At 43.6% G+C, this 21334-nt stretch overlaps 1 protein-coding gene across 2 annotated transcripts in view; it reads left to right on the forward strand.

The window, feature by feature from the left end:
* LOC309368969 (galactosylgalactosylxylosylprotein 3-beta-glucuronosyltransferase 1-like) overlaps positions 1-20269 on the forward strand; it is a 55544-nt gene extending 35275 nt beyond the window's left edge. For both annotated transcript variants that reach the window (XM_081909437.1, XM_081909438.1), the window contains 6 exons: positions 26-247; positions 6190-6334; positions 6494-7029; positions 10115-10411; positions 11512-11618; positions 17557-20269. In XM_081909437.1, coding sequence (XP_081765563.1) covers positions 6223-6334; positions 6494-7029; positions 10115-10411; positions 11512-11598 — 1032 coding nt within the window. In that variant the 5' untranslated portion in view covers positions 26-247; positions 6190-6222 and the 3' untranslated portion in view covers positions 11599-11618; positions 17557-20269. The remainder of the gene's footprint in view (positions 1-25; positions 248-6189; positions 6335-6493; positions 7030-10114; positions 10412-11511; positions 11619-17556) is intronic.
* The last annotated feature ends 1065 nt before the right edge of the window (positions 20270-21334 follow it).

Consider the following 21334-nt stretch of genomic DNA (forward strand, 5'->3'; position numbering starts at 1 on the left):
ACTAATGAGGTCTGTGTCTGCTTAGGCCTCCAGAGAAAGCACCGTCCCCCCCTGACAGACAGGAATGTGGAAGAAGGCCTGCAAGGAAGTGCCAAATGTATACACTCTGCACCTGAGGAGCATCTCAGAGGACACCAACTCCTGGCAGATCCCAGGAAGGCCAGGGGGCTAAACAAACCTGCCAGCTAGACTCTCTTCCTCAAAGCCATTGGTGTCAAGGCATGCCCTCTGTTGTGACAGATAACTGGTGAGTCATTTTGCAGCATGGCTGATGAGGTGTGCTCGCCTAGCGAGGGAAGGAGTGCCGTTATTATGAATAGGGTTTTCTCCTAAATTTCAAAACTGTCAGCAGTTAAATATTGCAGGCAGGGACAGGAGAATCACAGCTCTGACTCAGGGGTGGGATACCTGTGCACCCTGAGATGTTCCTGGACTCCTGTCAGCCTTGATCAGCAAAACTGCGATCCTAGAGAGGGATTGGAAATGGCTGACAGGATTATGACGTAGCTACTCTGTTCCTGCCTATCAGTCTGCTCTTGCAGCTACTGCTTCCAGTGTTCTGCTTTTGCTGGCTAACTTGAAAGTATTTCATAAAAGAACAAACAAACTTGACACACTGCTGAAACTGTTTTTGTTCCTCTACCCGGAACTAGGTAACTGAATGTAATTATGAGACTGATTATGGAAGATGTCCGTTGCTTGTTTGCACGTAGAGCTGACAGTTCGTTAGACTTGCTGGATTCTTTCCATCAGGGACTTTTGGCACCTTTATGACAGGCAAAACTGCTGCCACATCTGAGCCTTTTTCTAGAGTGGGAATTCAGTTAAGGGAAAAGCTTCACCTGCTGAAGTTTTGCCTCTTGCTCAGGTGTAAATAGCATTAGTACAGAAGAAAGAAGATGGGAATCCTATGCTTTCAGTGTTTGAAGAAAAAGATGGTCCAGCATAGTAACTTCTTTGGAGAGCCATATCTCTAAAGAGATCCATATTTTAAAAAAACAAATATTGTTTAATTTATGTATGTACACACACACACAGAGAGAGGCAATTAGCTGCAATCCTGGCATATTTACTCAGAACTAAGGATCAGACCATAAGAGTGCTGATTTATTAAACATGTTTTCCCTGGTTCAGCTGCAACAGAGTGGCAATGGTTCACTTTTTACACTCATGGGACTGTCTAGGAGTGTGGAGTCAAACCTGTTCCTCTCCCCAAGCTCCATTGTTTTCAACATTTGCTCCCTGTCAAGATGTACTTTGTATGGATGCATTATCACATCCCAGTAGCTAAGGAAACAATTATTTTTCTGGCAAAATCCACAAGAGAATATGGCCTTCAAGCTAAAAAGATTCCCCACCCATTCTCCGTTAGTTCATGCTTGAATTTCAGTTCATGAATTAAGACCAATATTTGTTTCATTTTCATGTCTCTTGCCTGATTAAAATATTGACCAGTTTGTTTTTGGCAGAAATGGATGAAGTTTTCAGGCATTTCTAAGAGGATGAATTCTGCCAAAATACATCTGCAGTGCTTTACCTGCCAGGGCAGCATTTACAGTTTGGAGGTGGTTTTAAAAAGAGTTAACTTAATTCCCCTATAGTTTTGTGGGCAATAGGTGTGAAAATAATTGTGTGTGAAAATAATACATATCAGACAGGTGTCCCAAAGCAAGAAAGCTGCCATAATTCAAAAGGATTGGTGCAGGGGATTTTGTGCTGGGTACTTTTTAAAGTTGATTTTCTTGAGGAGAACTAAAAGGGAGTCATTCCCCCATCCCTGACATTTTGCAGGCAACAATTTTGCATGAAAATGGCATGCATGGTAGAGTTGCCTTTAGGAAAGTAACTTACAAAATACCAGAAAGACAGGTGCATAGGCTATATGTTATAAGGAAAGGAAAAACAGCTTCAGGCTTGTTTGATGCTCAGTTGGCACTAAAAGCCACAGAAACTTAAGTGCAGAGTTGATTTAATGGGAGTGGATTCGTGGCATTGGCAAAGGCAGAAGGAGTTAAATGCCCAGCATTTTCCAAGTAAGCAAGCATCAGTAGCAGAACTAGCAAAAGCGCAGAGCAGATCAAGGTGATGCATTGCTGTGATTGGAAAACACTGGTAAGATTATTCCCTCTGATTATCATTATTTTTCATTTCTATTTATAAATAGGGGGAAATCTCAAAGTTGTTTACAAGCCTACATTAAAACGTCAAATAGAACATTAAAAAATAAAGCAGAACTTCTTACAGAAGAGTTCAAATATAAAATATATATACTCAGTGATCTTGGACCGGTTGGTTGGAGCATGGCACTGATAACGCCAAGGTTGCAGGTTTGATCCCCGTATGGGACAGCTGTGTATACCTGCATCGCTGGGCGCTGGAATAGATGATCCTCAAGGTCCCTTCCAACTCCAGAATTCTATGATTGTATGAAAACAACGTAATTAACAAGAAAATAGAATGCTATCTAAAAGATTTCAAAATAAAACATTACGGAAGAAGGTCAAATACAGAATACACATTTAACACAGCAAAATTAAGACAAAATATTTTCTTAGACATTTCAAAATGAAACATTACTAAAGGAGGTCAGGTATAGAATGCACATTTAAAGTGGCATAATTAGCAAGAAAATGAAGTATTATCTTAAATGTAAAATGTAGCTGCTGCTGCCAATGGTGGCTCATTTCAGGGGGCTGCCACTGGAGTTTGGACTTGGTGGTCTGGGGGCTCACTTAGCAACTGGGTGGCAGGCACTTCAAATCTGAGAGCCAAGAGAATGGCTCCAAAAGCAATGGCTCCCATCCCACCCTCTCCCTCACCTCTGTAGAGTTTTCCGCATATGGCGAAGTTGGGAGGAAAGATTTCACTTTAGCCTTTTGCCTGAATATCCAAAGCATTCCAAATCACTTTGGTTGCCCCAGCTTCACTTCAGGGCACTTTGGAAAGACCCCATTCTGTTTCAGACAAGAATCTTTCCCAAAGCAGCTTCAGCTCAGGATTCAGGGTTTGTCTGAATCTCATGCACATCCCTAATGTCTATGACAAGCTCACTTCCGGTCTCAGAGCGTGCTGGGGCAAAATGTATTAAGGCAGCTGTTAGAGCGTGGGACTAACTACTGAAATAATTCCCAAGTATTTCTTGATAGAGTGAATGCCGCAGAGAGCTGAATGTAAAAGTTGACAGTTCTGTGTGAGTGCCTGTCTCAGGTTTCTTGCAGATAATAGCAGAAAATCCAGCCGGGGTTTCGCAGAAAGCATCTGTAAGTGCTAGGATTTCACAAAAATAAAAAAGCTATGTTGTCGCCTGCAAGTTCTTATACCTAGCAACATCATTCTCATCACCATTATTTAGCACTATTATAAATTGCCTCTTTTTTCTATGTATTGTACAAAGCTTACAAAATAAGACTCTGCCTACCCTTGGGCTTACAGTCTAACACAGTGTTTCCCAACCTTGTGCCTCCAGCTGTTTTTGAACTACAATTCCCATCATCCCTGACCACTGGTCTTGCTAGCTAGGGATGATGGGAGTTGTAGGCCAAAAACATCTGGAGGCCCAAGGTTGGGAAACACTGGTCTAACAGACATTATACAAAAGGAATACAGAGTGAAGGAAGGGGGTGGAGAAGCACTGGAACAGCTGCACCTTCTCAGCCAGTGGATGGTGCCAGGCTTTCTGAAAGGCAAGAGGTGTTAACAGACCTTGCAGCTTGGGTGGATTAGATTAGAATAATCAGGATCTGGAATTCAAAGGTTTTATTCATGCAGGAACTATTTACAGGATGCATGGAGATAGAAGGGAAGAAATAGAAGACAGAACAGTAAAAAAATGACTCAGCTTTTAGGAGTGGAGTTAACTTAGACAGAGAACTACCAACAAATGCTGGCTAGATTGCTACACAAACAGGGCCCTCTGGTTGTTTACAGCAACACATGCATTAACAAGAAGCTTAAGAGAAGGAAATGCATTTACTTTCCTTCAACAATAGAGTGTATCCTCCTAGGAAAATCCAGTAAAGTTCCCCTTCAGTTCTGCAATCCTAGAGTAACTGACAATTTTAGCAGATTGTTCTTTCTGGCAAGAAAACAAATTCATTGCAACTGTTGCTTCTTTGGCCAATGGATGGAACCCAGTTACAAACCCGTACCATAATGTGAAATCTCTTGCAAGTAAAAATTATATACAATATTCAGGTTTTTCTTTTTACCTTTGTCTGGACTACATATGTAAGAGCTTACTACTTCAAGGGGCAAATGAAGAAATTATCATGTGCAGAATAAGGATAAGAGTCACTTTGCAGAAGCAAACTCTGTGGAGAATTGGACCAAAACTGTAGTCTCATTTTACACTGTTACAAGGCGTATGCCTGAACCCACATACACTCCTACCACACATGCGTCTTCAGCATACAGCTCTGAGAGGACTGGAAAATTTTGCATGGAGTCAGTACATGCCTCCATTTAAAATGGTGTACACCTTTCACCCTTATGCTCAAAGACTTTTGTACACCAGAATGTAAATAAAGATTGGTTTATTACAGGGGTCAGCAAACTTTTTTAGCAGGGGGCCGGTCCACTGTCTCTCAGACCTTTTGGGGTGCCGGAACAAATTGGGGGGGTGAACAAATTCCTATGCCCCACAAATAACCCAGAGATGCATTTTAAATAAAAGGACACATTCTACTCATGTAAAAACACGCTGATTCCCGGACCGTCTGCAGGCTGGATTTAGAAGGCAATTGGGCCAGATCCGGCCCCTGGGCCTTAGTTTGCCTACCCATGGTTTATTACATGGAAATGAAACATATAAAGTATATAGCCTTCAGTTATCAAGGTTACACATATGCAGGCATCAATACAGTCATTAAACATTCAAACCTTAGGTGTAAAGAGTAAAAGTCATTCGCTACTGAAAAACCTAGAAAGAATGATCTCAGGAATATGCCTTCGCTAAGTAGAATAGAAAACCAGGTATGTGGGGATATAGCAGAACTCGGAGCAAACAGAGCACATTGTCAGGGATAGAAATCTCTCTCATACACACACACACACACACACACACACATAAACATATGAGAAAATTTTCAGTGGACAAATAAAGTAAAAGAAAGGAAAAAAGGAAAACAAAAAGGTGCTTTAAACCGTAATACAATACAGCTGTACAATACAACTAACAATGAATTTGTGAAATGATTAAGTGGGCACAAGATGTGGGTCACAATATTGATTATGAATTATGGGGAAAGTTGTGGAAAATAATTATGAATTTCACGACATGTTTTGCAATAAAAGAAAATATGAAAATGACCCACAGATGGTATATAACCCCCACAAGATTGGTGAAAATTTATAAAAAAGGTAAATGTTGGAAGTGTAATGAAAATGAGGGTTTTTTCCCTACATGTGGTGGTCCTGTAAAGTAATTAAGGAATATTGAGAAACTATATATAATGAATTTTTAAAAGATAATTAAGAAAACCTTCCCCACCTGTGATTTTCCTCTTGGGGATGGTAACAGCGGAGGTCCCCAAAAAACAAAAGAGTTTATTACTATACACCTCTGCCGCAGCTGGAACCTTGTCAGCACAAAGGTGGAGAACAAGTATAGTACCCACTAAGGAAGGCAACCTGTGTAAAATGCTTCAGTATGCAAAACTGGCTGGTCTGACGTACAGGATAAGAGGAAATGAATATAAGTAAAAAAAGGAGGAATGGATAATGTTTCTTGAATATTTTAAGAACCAGTATAAACAATACATAGCTTAGCAGGACTTTAGTAAATCTAGCAGAGATGAAATAGAGTTTTTAATAGATAACAAACTGGATAATTAAAAAGATGTGGATTACGCAGAGTAGTAGAAAAGCAAAGGATCCAGGATAAGGGTGGAAGGGAGGTCATATGGTATATGTATACATGTTGTATTTGGTACGAAGTTGTAAGTGGAACAGGGAGAGGGAAGGGGCTAAGTATGCTCCCTGTTACTGTTTTTGAAAATGCAGATGAAATAATAAATGGGGGGGGGGGGAACTGTAATACAATACAGTATTTAGGTATATAAGTAATGCTATTATTCCGACGAGTATATAATTATTAACAAAGAATTATAATTTTACAAGTGCATTCCAAGTGTCATTATATTTATTCATACACTTTTATATCTCCCCCTGCTATTTTGTTCTGAAATGTAGGGAGATGCCCGGGCAGTGGGACATCTCTGCAGCATGCTGAGGAGACGTAACCTTCTCACTACACTTCTGATTGCGTTGCCATGGGGTCTTCTTCTTACATTGTGGCATCAGTACCCAACTACCCGCTACCTCAGCATTCTGAGAAGTAAGTGCACCAGGCCCAACCTTACAAAGAGCTTATTTTTCCCCCATAGCAATTACAGTGCTAGGGGATAATTAAAATACAAATGTGAATGTGGTGAAGGTCTCAGTGGCACTGCAGTGGGTGTTTTATGATTTATTCTCTCTATTCGACTTGCCTTAGAGGAAACAGATGAAAACGTGACAGCCAAATCTCTCTTCAATAATAGCACATCGCTCACAAGGGAGGATGGACTCTCATCATGTGCTCGGCAGCCGGCTGTTGGGGCAGCTCCAAAAATAATCCGGAGCTATGTGTACTCCAGGCCTCCCCCATGGTCAGAGGCTCTGCCTGCCATCTTTGTGATCACCCCTACCTACAGCCGGCCAGTGCAGAAGGCTGAGCTGACCCGTCTGGCCAATACTTTCCTCCATGTGCAGAACCTCCACTGGGTGGTGGTGGAAGACGCTCCCAGAAGGACCAACCTAGTATCCAATCTGCTTGAGAAGACAGGGATCAATTTTACGCACCTGAACGTTGAGACGCCTAAGAGTCTGAAGAACCCTTCCTGGCTCCCATCTCACAAACCAAGGGGCACATTGCAGAGGAATCTTGGACTGCATTGGCTGAGGGAGAATTTCGGCACCACACCACCACCAGAGGGTGTGGTCTACTTTGCTGATGATGACAACACCTATAGCCTAGAGCTCTTTGAAGAGGTATGAGACTCAAGACTTTAGGATGGTTTCATCTTTGGGTCCATTATTTAGGCACATTGGTTGAGTGCATTGCCTCGCTTTAGTGGAGAGCATTATTTGGGTGGATAGGAAGAGATGCCAGCCATATGACAAATGAGAGGTGCTGGAGCTCAGTGGTAGAGCACTTGTTTTTAATCCCAAAGGTCCCAGATTGGATCCCCTGCATGTCTAAAATAAAAGATAGGCCTGTATGAAATCCTCAAGAGCTTCAGCCAGTCATTGTAAACAACAGTTGACAAAGTACCTCACCAAGGACACCTGATTACGCTTAAGGTAAAGGTAAAGGTACCCCTGCCCGTACGGGCCAGTCTTGCCAGACTCTGGGGTTGTGCGCCCATCTCACTTAAGAGGCCAGGGGCCAGCGCTGTCCGGAGACACTTCCGGGTCACGTGGCCAGCGTGACATCGCAGCTCTGGCGAGCCAGAGCCGCACACGGAAACGCCGTTTACCTTCCCGCTGGTAAGCGGTCCCTATTTATCTACTTGCACCCGGAGGTGCTTTCGAACTGCTAGGTTGGCAGGCGCTGGGACCGAGCAGCGGGAGCGCACCCCGCAGCAGGGATTCGAACCGCTGACCTTTCGATCGGCAAGTCCTAGGCGCTGAGGCTTTAACCCACAGCGCCACCTGTGTCCCCTTGATTATGCTTAGCAGTCATGAAATAAGAAGTGAGGTCCTCTTGTGGATTGGTAAGCAGAGAGCAGAAACAAATAGTCAGTTCTCCCAATGGATGGATGTAGAAAGTGGAGGCCCGCCCCCCCAAAGATCAGTAATGGACCTTGTGCTTTTTAACATGTTCATAATTGATCAAGGTGAGCAGTAAGGTAATTCAGTTTGCTGCTGACACTAAACTGTTCAGGGTCATTAAAACAAGAAAATGATTTTCTACAATAAAATAGACGGACCTGTCCAAACTGAGAGAATGAGTGGCAAAATGGCGAATGTAAATCATTGTAAACAACCTTAAAGTGAAGTACAAAATCTGAATTTCATGTGCATGCTCATGGCATCCTAGCTTGCAGTGACAGACCTTCGGTTTCTACTCCCAGTTTGCAGCAGCTGTGCAAAGGCAAGTTCCATGCTAGGGACCATTAGGAAGGGAATTGAAAATAAAACTGCCAATAGAATATCATGAAACAAATCTACCGCACAGCCAAATTTGGAATACTGTGTACAGCGGTTCTGGTCATCTCACCTCCCAAAGGATATTGTAAAGTTGGAAAAGGTTCAGGAAACGGCAACCAGAATGATCGAGGGGATGGAGAAACTCCTCTGTGTGGAAAGGTTAATATACATGGGGCTTTTTAATTTAGAGAACAGGCAACAGGATAGAAGTACCCTGAAGGGTAGCTCAGTCAGTAGAGCATGAGACTCTTAATCTCAGGGCTGTGGGTTCAAGTCCCATGTTGGGCAAAATATTCCTGGACTCTACAAATCTGTGATGTTGTGTAGTGTATAAGATTGTGTATGCTGTGGAGAAAGCGGTTAGAGAATAAAAAAATTTTCCCTCTCTCATAACACTAGACCTCATGGTCATCCAGTGAAGTTTAAGGTTGGAAGATGAAAGAAAATGATTCTTCACACAGTTCAGCTATGGAACTTGCTCCTACAAGGGGTAGTAATAGTTACCAACTACCCTTTTTAAAGAGGATTAGGCAAACTAATGGATGATCAGGCTATCAGTGGCTACTCACTACCATGGTTAGCTCCACAGTCAGAGGTAGGAATGCTCCTGAATACCAGTTGCTGGAAACCTTAGCAGAGGAGAGTGGTCCTGTGCTCAGGGCCTACGTACAGACTTCTCATGGGCACCTGGTTGGCCACTATGAGAGCAAGATGCTGGTCTAGCTGGACCACTAACCTCATCCACCTTACGTTCATCCTCCTCCTCATTTTATTTGTATGCTGCCTTTCCATAGTTAAAACCATGTTCAAGGCAGCTTACAACATGAAAAGATTTACATAATTCAGAGCTGTTCCACCAGGCCTTTGGTCAGGGCACAGCCTGACTCCCTCCTTTGGCAATCTCCACAGAACCTTAGCTTAATGGTTGCCAACAATTTGATTTTAATTAATTTTTATAATGAAATGTTTTTAGAATATTGTACTATTTTATTGTTGTTAGCCGACCTGAGCCCGACTTCGGCTGGGGAGGGCGGGATATAAATAAAATTTATTATTATTTATTATTATTATTAATTCCAAACATTTGTTGTTTAGTCATTTAGTCGTGTCCAACTCTTCATGACCCCATGGACCAGAGCACACCAGGCACTCCTGTCTTCCACTGCCTCCCGCAGTTTGGTCAAACTCATGCTGGTAGCTTCGAGAACACTGTCCAACCATCTTGTCCTCTGTCGTCCCCTTCTCCTTGTGCCCTCAATCTTTCCCAACATCAGGGAGTCTTCTCTTCTCATGGGGTGGCCAAAGTATTGGAGCCTCAGCTTCAAGATATGTCCTTCCAGTGAGCTGATTTCCTTAAGAATGAATAGGTTTGATCTTCTTGCAGACTCTCAAGAGTCTCCTCCAGCACCATAATTCAAAAGCATCAATTCTTCGGTGATCAGCCTTCTTTATGGTCCAGCTCTCACTTCCATACATCACTAAATTCGAAACATAAAAAGGCATAAAAATAAAATGCATCAGAAAGTACACAGCCAAATTTAAATGATTTCCAAATAAATCATAATAAGATCTAAAAATAAAGGTGCAAGAACTATTATCAGTCACAACCATTAGTTGCAATCCTTTGCACACTGCCGCCCATTGAACATAATGGGGCATATTTCTGAGTAAGCATGAAGTGTAGGCTGCAATCCTAGCTCCAGTTACTTGGGCGCATAACCCCATTGGATTCAATGGGATTTATTTCTGAGTAGACATGGTTAGGATTGTGCTGTTTGTGCTACCATTTTTTACAACGCTATTGCTGTGCCCATTAACCTGTTGGGCTTTTTAGAAGGTGGGTGCATAGAAGGGAAGTCGGAGGAATCAAAGTGGAACGCTTGAGGAACGGCCATCACAATTTTGTTTTCTTTCTGACAAGCAGATGCGCTACACAAAGAAGGTATCCGTCTGGCCAGTCGCCTTTGCTGGAGGCCTCAGGTACGAGTCCCCAAAGGTGAGCCCGGCAGGCAAAGTGGTGGGCTGGAAGGTCGTGTTTGACCCTAACCGGCCCTTTGCCATCGACATGGCTGGCTTTGCCATCAGCCTCAGGCTGATCCTGGAGAAGCCTCAGGCCACTTTCAAGCTGGACGGAGTGAAAGAAGGTTACCAAGAAACTAGCCTGCTGAAGGATCTGGTTACGATGGATGGATTGGAGCCCAGAGCCGCCAACTGCACAAAGGTTAGCATGGCCTGAATCTTTGCGCAACAGCCTTCCCACCCCACCCCACCCCCTGCCATCCACTTCCAGTCTGGAAGGTGCTTCTCATCAGAGATTAGGCAAGCCAAAGGTAGATTATGGGGAGCACATACAGTTCTGTTGCATTGGGCACAGAGCTTCTGGGGTACCGGAGATGGTGCTATAACTATGACAGCCAATGGAAGTGGGGAGGGGAGAACTGGATTTTAGCATCACACACAGGGGTGCCACTGAAATTTGAGACATCAAGGTCTGCCACTGGGTAGGCACCCACTGTCAAGTGTTTCCAGCATGTTTTAGCGTCTTACTGCAATGAACATTAAAGTTTTACTGATATTTTATGAAATGTCTTATGGCTCAACATTCTGTGGCTACAGAGCATGCTTAGTCTTCATTTGGGGTGGTCCCAAACACTGGGGTTCTACCAAGCCCTCCGATCCCCCTCCCTCTTGTGCAAATTTGGGGGTTGTTTGGTCACAAAGGGATCAGTGCTCATGGAATTGTTTGTTGGTTTGTTTCATAAAATTTATATCCTGCTTGATTGTAAAAAACCAAACAAAACCCACCTCAAAGCAGTTTACAGAAAGATAAGCAATAAAATTACAAGCCTAATTTAAGTACACAGTTAAAAAACTAAAACAGATTAAAATTACCTCAACTCAAATGAATCCCACATTAGTAGGAGTGATTGTTATTTAATTGATTTTGTTTTTTTTGCAAAATCCTGTTTCTTCTTTTAAAAGGAAGGTTATTGCTTTGTTTTGTTTTTTGATTTAATTAATTACTTGGTGTTTTTATCTTATATTTTATTCTGTGAACCGCCCTGAGATCTTGTGACAAAGGGTGGAAAATACATTTAATTCATTAATAGAAAGAGCAGTATCAACATGCCCTTCCACCAAGGCTTGCAGCTCCTATTGATGTATACATGTTCCAGAGATTCTTCTGTTCAGACAGAAGTATACTTTCAGTTCAGATGTATACATTCCAGAGGCTTCATGAATGGCTGCCGTGCATATTTGCCAATATTTGCCTTCAGGTTCAGCCACGACATCCTAATAAGGTGCACATTCTCTCCGTAGGTCTTGGTCTGGCACACGAGGACAGAAAGACCAACACTGGTTAATGAAGGCAAACGTGGATTCACAGATCCAAGGGTAGAGGTGTAATCGGGAAATCACTTTATTCTGTAAGTATTTGCATGTATGGGCATAGCCAAAGGGGGGGGGCAGGGTGTCAGGAGTTCAGCCTACACTTGAGTAGGACCCTGGCAGAGACACATGCCCAATTGGCATGTTCTCTCCCTCCTGGTCGATGGTTCGGAGCTTCAAAAGCTTTCTTCTGCCCGAACATCACAGCGACCGATGGCAACCAACACCGGCACACTTAGGGATCCGCAGAGTCTTCGCAGCATTGCATGACAGACCTCAGCAACTCAGCATGTTGGCTAATCTACTTTATTTACATATAAACACACACGGAGCACTGCAACATGGCTCCCTCTCTCTCTAGCATCAGACAGCAAAGAGGAAAAGAACAAAGGACAGTAGGCCCACTTCACGGAACACAGTAACAAACATCCTGTCCCCATCAAAACATATACCGTCCTGTGAAATACAAAAATCCCATGACTGCAATCATGGAGCAGGGATTCTAACACAGGGAAGTACAGCTGCCCCACCCTAAATCAATAAAAAAACAAAGCTAACTAAGGTTCTGCCCCCTCCCTCCCAACAAAAATCCTGGCTATGCCCATGTTTGTGTGTGTCTGTACTTCATTGTGGGCTTGTGAATAGCTCTTCTGAATAACTTACATGTAGGATGCAAAACCTGAAAACATTAAGATATTTCAGTCATCCTAACTATCTTTGACAGCCACATTCACACCATAAATTTAAAGCACTATGATACAGCCATGGCTTCCCTCAAATAATTCTGGGAGCTGTAGTTTGTTAAGGGTGCTGAGAGTTTTTAGGAGACCCCTGTATTCCCCTCACAAAACTCCAGTTCCCAGAGTTCCCTGTGAAGAGGAATTGGCTGTTAAACCACTCTGGGAATTTTTGACCTGGAAAGGAAACAGAGGTCTCCTAACAAAATCTACAACTCTTTAGAGAAAGTTGTGGCAGTTTAAAGTGGTATTCATGGTGCTTTACATGTATGGCATGAATGTGTCCTAACTTATTGGAACTCAGGGCCTTTGCAGATGCCATAATGATTTGTGCTCATGATGATATTTGGGCAATTCTACAGGATCCTACTTCCATGCACTCTAGCTTCTGCAGAAACCCTGTGATTTTTTTAAAACTGAAAATGTTGCTGGGTTTTTGTTTGTTTTTCATCTCGTCATTGTTGTTCTATAGCACAAGAGTGCCCTTCCAAGTGGAAATGTTGGAGAAGCAGAACAGTTAATAAAGCAGAATGATCCAGTACAAATGTGGCATTAATGTACCATTTTGGGGACAATGACATATTGCAAAATACACCGCAAGGGAAAAAAAACCCAAATTGCCCAGTCTGGAGTGGCCCTGACTCAGCCCATGATAGGAACAACCTCTGGTACAGATTCTTATAAAGTGTTTGGCTGTGTAAATAAGAGTCAGGGCAGTCTCCAGGGCATAGGCAATGGTTAATTTAGTCTTGCAAAGGTTTTCCTTTAGCTATGTATGTCATGTAACCACAGTTCATGCCGCAAGGGACCTCCTTGAAATGAATTCTACATCACAGCATTAGGTTCAGCCGGTGGAATGGACTTGGAAGGCAAAGGTAGGGAAGGCTTGATTTCCTTTAATAGTTAAACTTGCCCAAAGGCAAGAATCTGAAACAACCTATATGCAGCACTGCAGCATAAATACTTCTTTGTTCTCCAAAATATTAGCTTCTTTGTGGTTTTTAGGTTTTTTTTACAAAAAAAGAAGAGACGACTTGTTGAGAAAATCCTAGTTTAGCTATCTTTGCGAACTGAAACGATAAAGCCCTCTTGGCCCAAGTTTGTTACCCTCGGGCAGCGCCATCATAGCCTGGCAGAGGTCAGGGACTACAAATCTGATCCTGGCTTCACAGAAAGGGCATATTGTAAAGCCTTTGGAGCAGCGTAACAAAGTGAGGGGAATTAGTATCTGCTGACGACTCCGAAACACGGCTTTTCAGGGACTGAGGCTTCTGTTCCGGTTAATTCCAACAGGATTTATGTCAGAGTTTCTGAAAGACGGTGCCCTAATTCTGTGTGCATATAAAAATGGGTTGTTGTCCATCTTGGGCTTGGCTTGCAGATTAAAGAGGGAAAGCAGCGTGGAAAAAAATATGACCTGAATTGGGAGCCAAACTAAATGCCGAGTGTGGAACATAAGAAGTCAGGCTGCTTGTCCATCCAGCCCAATCCTGTCTACTCTGACTGGAATGGCTCCCAGGCAGATTACATTAATGTCACCTGCTCCTTTTAACTTCAGTGCTGGGGTCTGCAGTAGGCTTGCCACAGAAAACAGTAGCCACATGTTTACCTTTTCTCCCTCCAGAACACCTAGTGTGAATGTATTAATCTTATGTATCTTTGTCTATCTCTGTCTACCTCTGTCTATATGCAGATAGAGAAATAGATACAGGTCTAGCTATCTTTATATCTCTTTCTCTCTATCTTTATGCACACATTACCATTTACTTCGGCTCCACTGTGCTCCCACCGCTGGTGTGTGAAGCTGAGTACGCGTGATGCTTGCCACAATCCATATCTGTCCTGTAGCTTCTTGAGAATTGCCGCTGTTTGATGGGTTTGCTCTCAGCTTCTGTCTGATTTGAAAACACCAGCCACTGTTAAGGTGTGTGCATTTCAGGTGTCTGTCAAACACGTGCAGATGGCAGCCCATGCACGGATGGTGGTTTCATTGAAAAGGAGTTCAGGGCAGGTTGCAGGTGCAGAGAAATGAATCAGGTAATGTGCATCGGGTGAAGACACCCCGGCTCCTCTCTGGTGTGTACAGCAATGTAAACATGTGGTTTATGACACAGCAGAGGGGAGACATCTCCCTGCATTTTATGCCACTAATGTGTGAACAGTCTATATATCTCTCTTCTGTTGTGCCAGAATTTTTAGAAACCAAGAAGTATTTTAATTTTTAAATGTGTAATTTGTGAGTTTTGACCCATCACACCATGATAGTACCCATGAAAGATATTTAAAATTAAAAAAAACAGTTTCCAGAATGGATAGGTTTGATCTTCTTGCAGTCCATGGGACTCTCAAGAGTCTCCTCCAGCACCATAATTCAAAAGCATCAATTCTTCAGCGATCAGCCTTCTTTATGGTCCAGCTCTCACTTGTCTTACTTTAAAAAGAAGAAGAAGAAAAAGATTGATTCCTTCCCCATCTCTCTTTGGGTGGTGTATGCTCCCCCTTCTCCAGCACTAAAGTGAAGATCAGTTTGTTCTTTGTAAGCCAGGAACCTACCTGCCATCTACAAAATATTTATACCTACTTCAGAGCTCATCCTGCACTTCATTTTAGACAGACAGACAGACAGACAGACAGATATCAGGAAACTGCAACAAGAACAGGCAAAGTCAGTCCACCACAGACATCTTGGTTTGTACAAAGTCAAGTTTTTCGCTTTGTGTGTGTATAGAAATGCTGCTGTTGTTTCCCCCCCCCCCCCGCAATTCTCTGCTGCCTCCTGGGCCAACCACACATACACAGATTGCAGTGTCTCATGGAAAAGCTTGATTTAGCCTAGCAACTGTCTGCATCTCTCTAGGGAGATCTTCCTCGCACTTTGGGAACCCCGAGGCTAAATGGTCAATTTGCAAGATGTTCTTCAGCTGTAGGATTGAAAATACTCATTTGTGCTGTTGGAACCCTCAAAAATGCCCTCCAGAAGAATAAAAAAGATGACTATGGTTGCTTTTTGGGGGGTTATATAATAAGCCCCCACAATAACAAGGAGTGGGGGAGTTGCTTTTCTCCCTCCTTTCTTGCTGTTTTATGCAGCTGCTCTGTCTCCATTCTACATCACTGATGTAAAAAGCTTGTTTCTGCCTGCAGCGAGCATATGTCTTAGAGCTGTCTCCAAGTCGCCAGTTAATTTTCTCTCTCCCCTCCCCTCTCCCGCTTTTCTAGGAGACTGGGTGGCATAAATAACTATCCTTAACTATGAAAGTAAAAGATAGCTGCTTACAATCCTTTTTATAATAGAACTTCTTCGGAACTGGGCAAAAAATGAAATGTTCAAGCACAGGTGTTGTTCCCCCCCAACACCTAGCTAAATTCTTCAACCCGATGGGCACCATTTAGCACAGACTTAAGCAAGCTTAACTCCCCTAAAATAAATTGGCTTGAGTACGCTTGGCCCTGCGCTGGATTGTGACAGGCAGAGGGAGACATCCAAACCTCCTCAAGGGCAAACACTATTGAAATTAATAAAACTGGGGTTCCTACTCATTTTCTGTGGGTCTTGCATCAGAGCCAGTGTGTTGGAGTGAGGATAGTCATTGATCTGCCTTCCAGGAGATCTGGGTTCAAATCCCTGCTCAGCTGGGCAACTTACCTGTAACTTTGGATCCATTCCAAATGGTTGGGAAGGAAGTGGAAAGAAGTGTGATGAATGAGGAAATATTCCCTTGGGATTGTTACACCACTGCCATCTTGAAAAGCCCAAATCCATCTGAATAATCCATTTCCCTTCAGTGCTGTGATAAACGTCCTCCACAATATATGTATTAGTTTCAGAAACAAGATGTTTGGTTTCCTGGCTAACTCCATAAAGCTGGAAGAAAGAAGCAGAGCAAATTATAACACTTCAGTCACATCCATCCCATACGTTGAAAGCATTTCTTATATCACTTTAACAGTCATGGCTTCCCCTCAAAGAATGCTGGGAACTGTAGTGACCTTATTATACCTGTCACTTTCTCTCAGCTGAACCTACTTCACAGGGTTGTTGTGAGCATAAGTAAATACTGGAGGAAGACCATTTTTTTCTGAAGCCCTGAAGCCCTTGAAGGAAGGATGGAGTGAAAAAGTAATTAAAAATAATAGTATTACAGCCATGAAATTAGTTCCAAGGTCACTTCGAGCTTGCCTTTCCTAAATGATAGCTCTCCCCCTTGTGTGAGACATTGTTTTTGAAAACAGATCAAAATAAGTTTCATAAGTATAAAAGATGCACGCAATCCAGTTTGGGAGGTGGGTGAGTCAGCTGTTGCAACAATGCAAAACCTCGTAGGCTAGAGTTACAAATAAGTCCCCGAGCAAATTCCATCCCTGGAATGTCCCCGGATTTCATCTAATGTCCCTGGGAAACGCAGCAGTGGCACTCTCAGCAGCCCGGAGCAGTTGTCTCTGGCTGGCTTCAGGAGCTGCTTGGAAGTCCCCATATGATGGTGGTGCAGGGGCTCTAAGATGCAGCCTCTGGGCTGCCTCCACCTTCCCTGACCCCAGCAACTAAGCTGTGAAGGGAGGCTTCTCAGTGCAGCCTACCAACTACTTGCGTGCAAGCAGGAGTGGGGCAGGGATCTCTCAGCTGTGAAGGGAGGCTTCACACAGCCTATCAGAGCTTGCGTGCAAGCAGCAGGAGACAGGGATCTCTCAGTTAGGCAACAGGAAGCCTCCCTTCCCAGCTGAGGGATCCCTGCCCCCTCCTGCTTGCATGCAAGTAGGAATGGGATTGGGGCTGCTCTGATGGGAAGGGAGGCATCGCGGTGCCCAAGCCTCACCACCGCCACTCTTGGCCCTCCTTCTCCGCCTTCCATGCACAACGCACCACGCATCGCTTCCCTACCACCACCACCACCGAAGAACCAACAACTCAGGGGCTGCCCAGGCTCATGGAAAAAAGAGATAGAAGCCTCGGAGGAAGGGGAAATTTGGTGGTTGAGGTCAAGGCGGTGGCTGCCCCTCTGCCACCGCCTTCTCTGCAGCATCAACGTCCTGAACGTGTAGTATTTATTTAATTGATTGATTGATTCAAGTGTCCCTGCATTCATTGGGGGGAAAATCTGGTAACCTTATCATAAGCAGAGATTCTACTGCATTGATGCAAGGTGTTCTTTGACAATGATCTGGTTGACTATGTCCTAAGACACGCTGAGTACCTATGCACATTTCTTTAAAAATCCCCCCTCCCCTGTTTGTTTTACAGGTAGCAACTGTTCTCATCTCTACACTTGCTCAGCAGCAAACTGATGCAGCAATGAAGAATAACATCCTACTTGTGTTCATAGCTACCAGCTTCCCACGTCCCGAAAGCCATGAAAGAAAGACAGAAAGACTGAAAGGAAGGGAATGTGGAACCCCAAGTCCGGTTGCTTTGTACAATGGCCATTCATCTTGCAGCTAGGAGAAATTGTTTCTACGTTTGTATTTATTTCTTGAAGGACTTTTAAAAAATATTAATTTGTGTGTACGTGTGCATGCGCATGCGCATGCATGCGCACACACCCCTTCCAGGGCAAAGGAAGAAGAACCAGGCTTTCACTCTGGACAAAGCTCTTTCTGGTAACCTCGCATCCTGATTTTTGAAGCTCTGCGTTGTGAAGCAATGGGATGAGGGCTTCTGCAAATCTGCTCCATGCCACAGCAGTTCAAAAGGAGGTCATCCCTGCAATGGGAACAATGGAATATGCCAACATCACTTTGGGGGAAGAGAAGCTCTCAGAGTAGCTTAAAGCCTCATTCAATCTGAGGGGTTTGCCCTCCAGAAGAATGCGGTAGGGCAGTTCATGCTTGGAGGTACATGTGGTTCATTCTTTGGCTTTGTTGAGTTCTGCATCAGTTCCCTTTACAGTGGTACCTCTGGTTAAATACGCTTGAGGTTACAGACGCTTCAGGTTACAGACTTCGCTAACCCAGAAATAGTACCTCGGGTTAAGAACTTTGCTTCAGGATGAGAACAGAAATTGTGCTCCGGCGGCGTGGCGGCAGCAGGAGGCCCCAGTAGCTAAAGTGGTGCTTCAGGTTAAGAACAGTTTCAGGTTAAGAACAGACCTCCAGAACGAATTAAGTACTTAACCTGAGGTACCACTGTATATAAGATCCAAAGTGACACACATGGTTCCAGCCATCTCCAGTTCCTCTTGGATCAGAATGATAAACTGAGCTAGAAAGTGGGTCCATTGAACCCAAGAGCCTCATTGTTCCAGTTTGCATGTCACAGTAAACCATAGGTAATGGTTTGCTGTGAATGCACAAAGGGGGCTGTTTCTCCTCCCCACTAGTGTAAGAAGAAAACAAACCATGATCCCTTGTTTAGTGCTATATCTGAACCAGGGAGGATGGCTTGGTTTGCTGCAACAAACCATGATCAGTAAGCCAAGAACAAGCCTTGGGTACAGAGCATGATTTATTGGGAGTGAAACAAACCATGGTCCCTGGTTCAGATGTAATGCTAAGCCAGTGAATGTGCTTTGTTTCCTGGCCCTGAAAGTTGGGAGGGGCAAACTGGCTAAGATCAGCATGCGGACAGGAAACTATTAACTATGGTTTACCATGATGTGGAAATGACACCATTGTCTAAAACTTATCAGGATGAAATCCTTGGCTAAATCTTTTTCACAAGAGAAGATGTTCTGAATCCAGAGCTTCTCTCTCCTTCTCCAAGTGGGTGAAATCCTGGCTAATAGCTAGGCAGTGGCTTCATGAAATTCCGCAGCTGTGAGTGGGATACTGCAATAGGTGGACTTTTGGTTAGATACAGCTGGTCAGTTCTTCTATTCTTGTGGCTTTGTAGAACTATTACACATTCTGGAACTGTCAGTGCACTTGCATGATCAAACTCAACTAACTCATTTCCTGTCCGGAAAGCTATGAACTCCAACAAAACCAACATGTTTGGAGTGAGCAGAGAGCATTCAGCCATTGACTCCAAGCTTTAAATACATGTGATGGTGGCAAAAAAATGCAGCATCACCCAGAAACAAGACTTGGAACCACTGGGGAGGGAAATGACTACTGAAAACAGAAATATTCATCCATTATGAGTGTTAAAGGGAAACAAAAGCACCTACAAGTAATTTTTTATATTTGTAATTGGAAAAGTATTGTCAGCACATCAGTAAGGTTTGGGGCCAGTGTAGAGTCAAAGAAACAAAGAATTGATGGACCCAAATACCTGAAAAGGTAGAATGACATGATAGCACAAATGTTTGTTTCTGTGGTGGGCTGTGCTCACGAAAGCCCACTGCTGGTGTTTTTACATATGTGTGGAAATTCTCGCACCCAAGAATTAGAAGGACACTTTTTTAGCAACTGAGCCACACCTAAAAATGATTCAGAAATGGCAGGATACCTATTTGTTTCTTAGCTTGTTTGTAACATGGGTCTTTTCTGCCTATGCCATTTATATCAACCTGGGTCGCCTGGCGTGTTTAATGGAAAATATACTTCCCCACTCCCCCCCCCCCTCTGCTCTTCTGAATCTCAGTAGGGAATAACCAATTTTATACTCTCCGTTGAAATGTCATATATATTTCATGCTCGCTGCATTACAGGAGGGGGGGAGAGAAGTGGTGTCTTAAATTAGCAAAATAATTAGAAGTACAGTAATGAGGAAAGTATAATTTAAAGGAGAAAGAGGCTATGTGGGAGTTAAGGTTGGCAGGAAAGGTTTGTCAAGCTTTTCGATTCCCTTGCCAGCTGCTGCTTCTGTGGGAAATCATGGAGGTCACCTCATTATAGAACAAAGAGAATCCTGGGAAATTTCAGAGAACATTAGCTATAGAAAATATTTGAAGAATGGGGACTAGGGCCCATACTGAACCTCTAGCATTAAGACCAAGCCACTTTTGTTCTTTTCACCGAGAGAAGGATGAGGTCCAACTGAGAAGAGAAATTATATGAACTTGGCACCTCTTTAAGGTGTATTTTTTCCTTCCTGTCAGGTCTACTGCTGTGCTTTTGAGGGCCAATTTATATGTGGGGAAGCTATACAATGTTGCATCAGGCAAGTGACCCCACACTACGCAGGGCATTTCCCCCATCACTTTCCTTGTTGCAAATAGTCCAGTTTGGGAGCAAGGCTGGAAGATTGGGCTTGTCATGCAAGATCTCCAAATACACTTTAAATGCACAACATGAATTTGGTGGCATATGATTGAATCCCATCTGAAACTACTGATAATCTGGAATCTTCCCCCCCCCAATGCCTTTTTTATTGTTTTGCAAAATTGCAATAGCTTTGCTAAATAACAACCTTTAGCAGGGGCAGGGAAGGAACTGATCCAGGCTGCCCAGACCTCCCCAGTGGCCTGCCAACCCCTCTACCCAATTTTCCAGGGGTGGTGGCGGCAGCACTTCTGAAGAGAAGAAAAGAGTGCACAACATTAAGTGGGCACAGCAGTTTAAATCCCCATCATGGTCAGTGCAATGCCACCCGGGATCCAAATCACCTCCTTCCTGCTCAAAAGATGAACAGTTTCCATCCCCCATCATCCAATTATTCAAGCTTCACCTATCATTGTGTTTGTGCAGGAATAGTTTAAAACTTTGCTGTAACCCTTTCAAGCCCCTACTGTGGCTCCCCAGTAAAGAGAGCCAGCGTGGTGTAGTGGTTAAGAACGGTAGACTCGTAATCTGGTGAACCGGGTTCGCGTCTCCGCTCCTCCACATGCAGCTGCTGGGTGACCTTGGGCCGGTCACACTTCTTTGAAGTCTCTCAGCCTCACTCACCTCACAGAGTGTTTGTTGTGGGGGAGGAAGGGAAAGGAGAATGTTAGCCGCTTTGAGACTCCTGAAGGGGAGTGAAAGGCGGGATATCAAATCCAAACTCTTCTTCTCCTCTTCTTCTTCTGAGCTCAAGCTTGCAGGCAATAGAGGAAGGAAGGGCAGTCATGGTTAATGGTGGTAGAAAGACCCCCTTTCTAAATGTGACCAGGTTTTCCACTGTGGTTGCCAACTTTTTTTTTACTGGCCTGCAGCTATGA

This window comes from Podarcis melisellensis, assembly GCF_964234715.1.
Source record: "Podarcis melisellensis genome assembly, chromosome: 4".
NCBI classification, from domain to species: Eukaryota; Metazoa; Chordata; class Lepidosauria; order Squamata; family Lacertidae; genus Podarcis; species Podarcis melisellensis.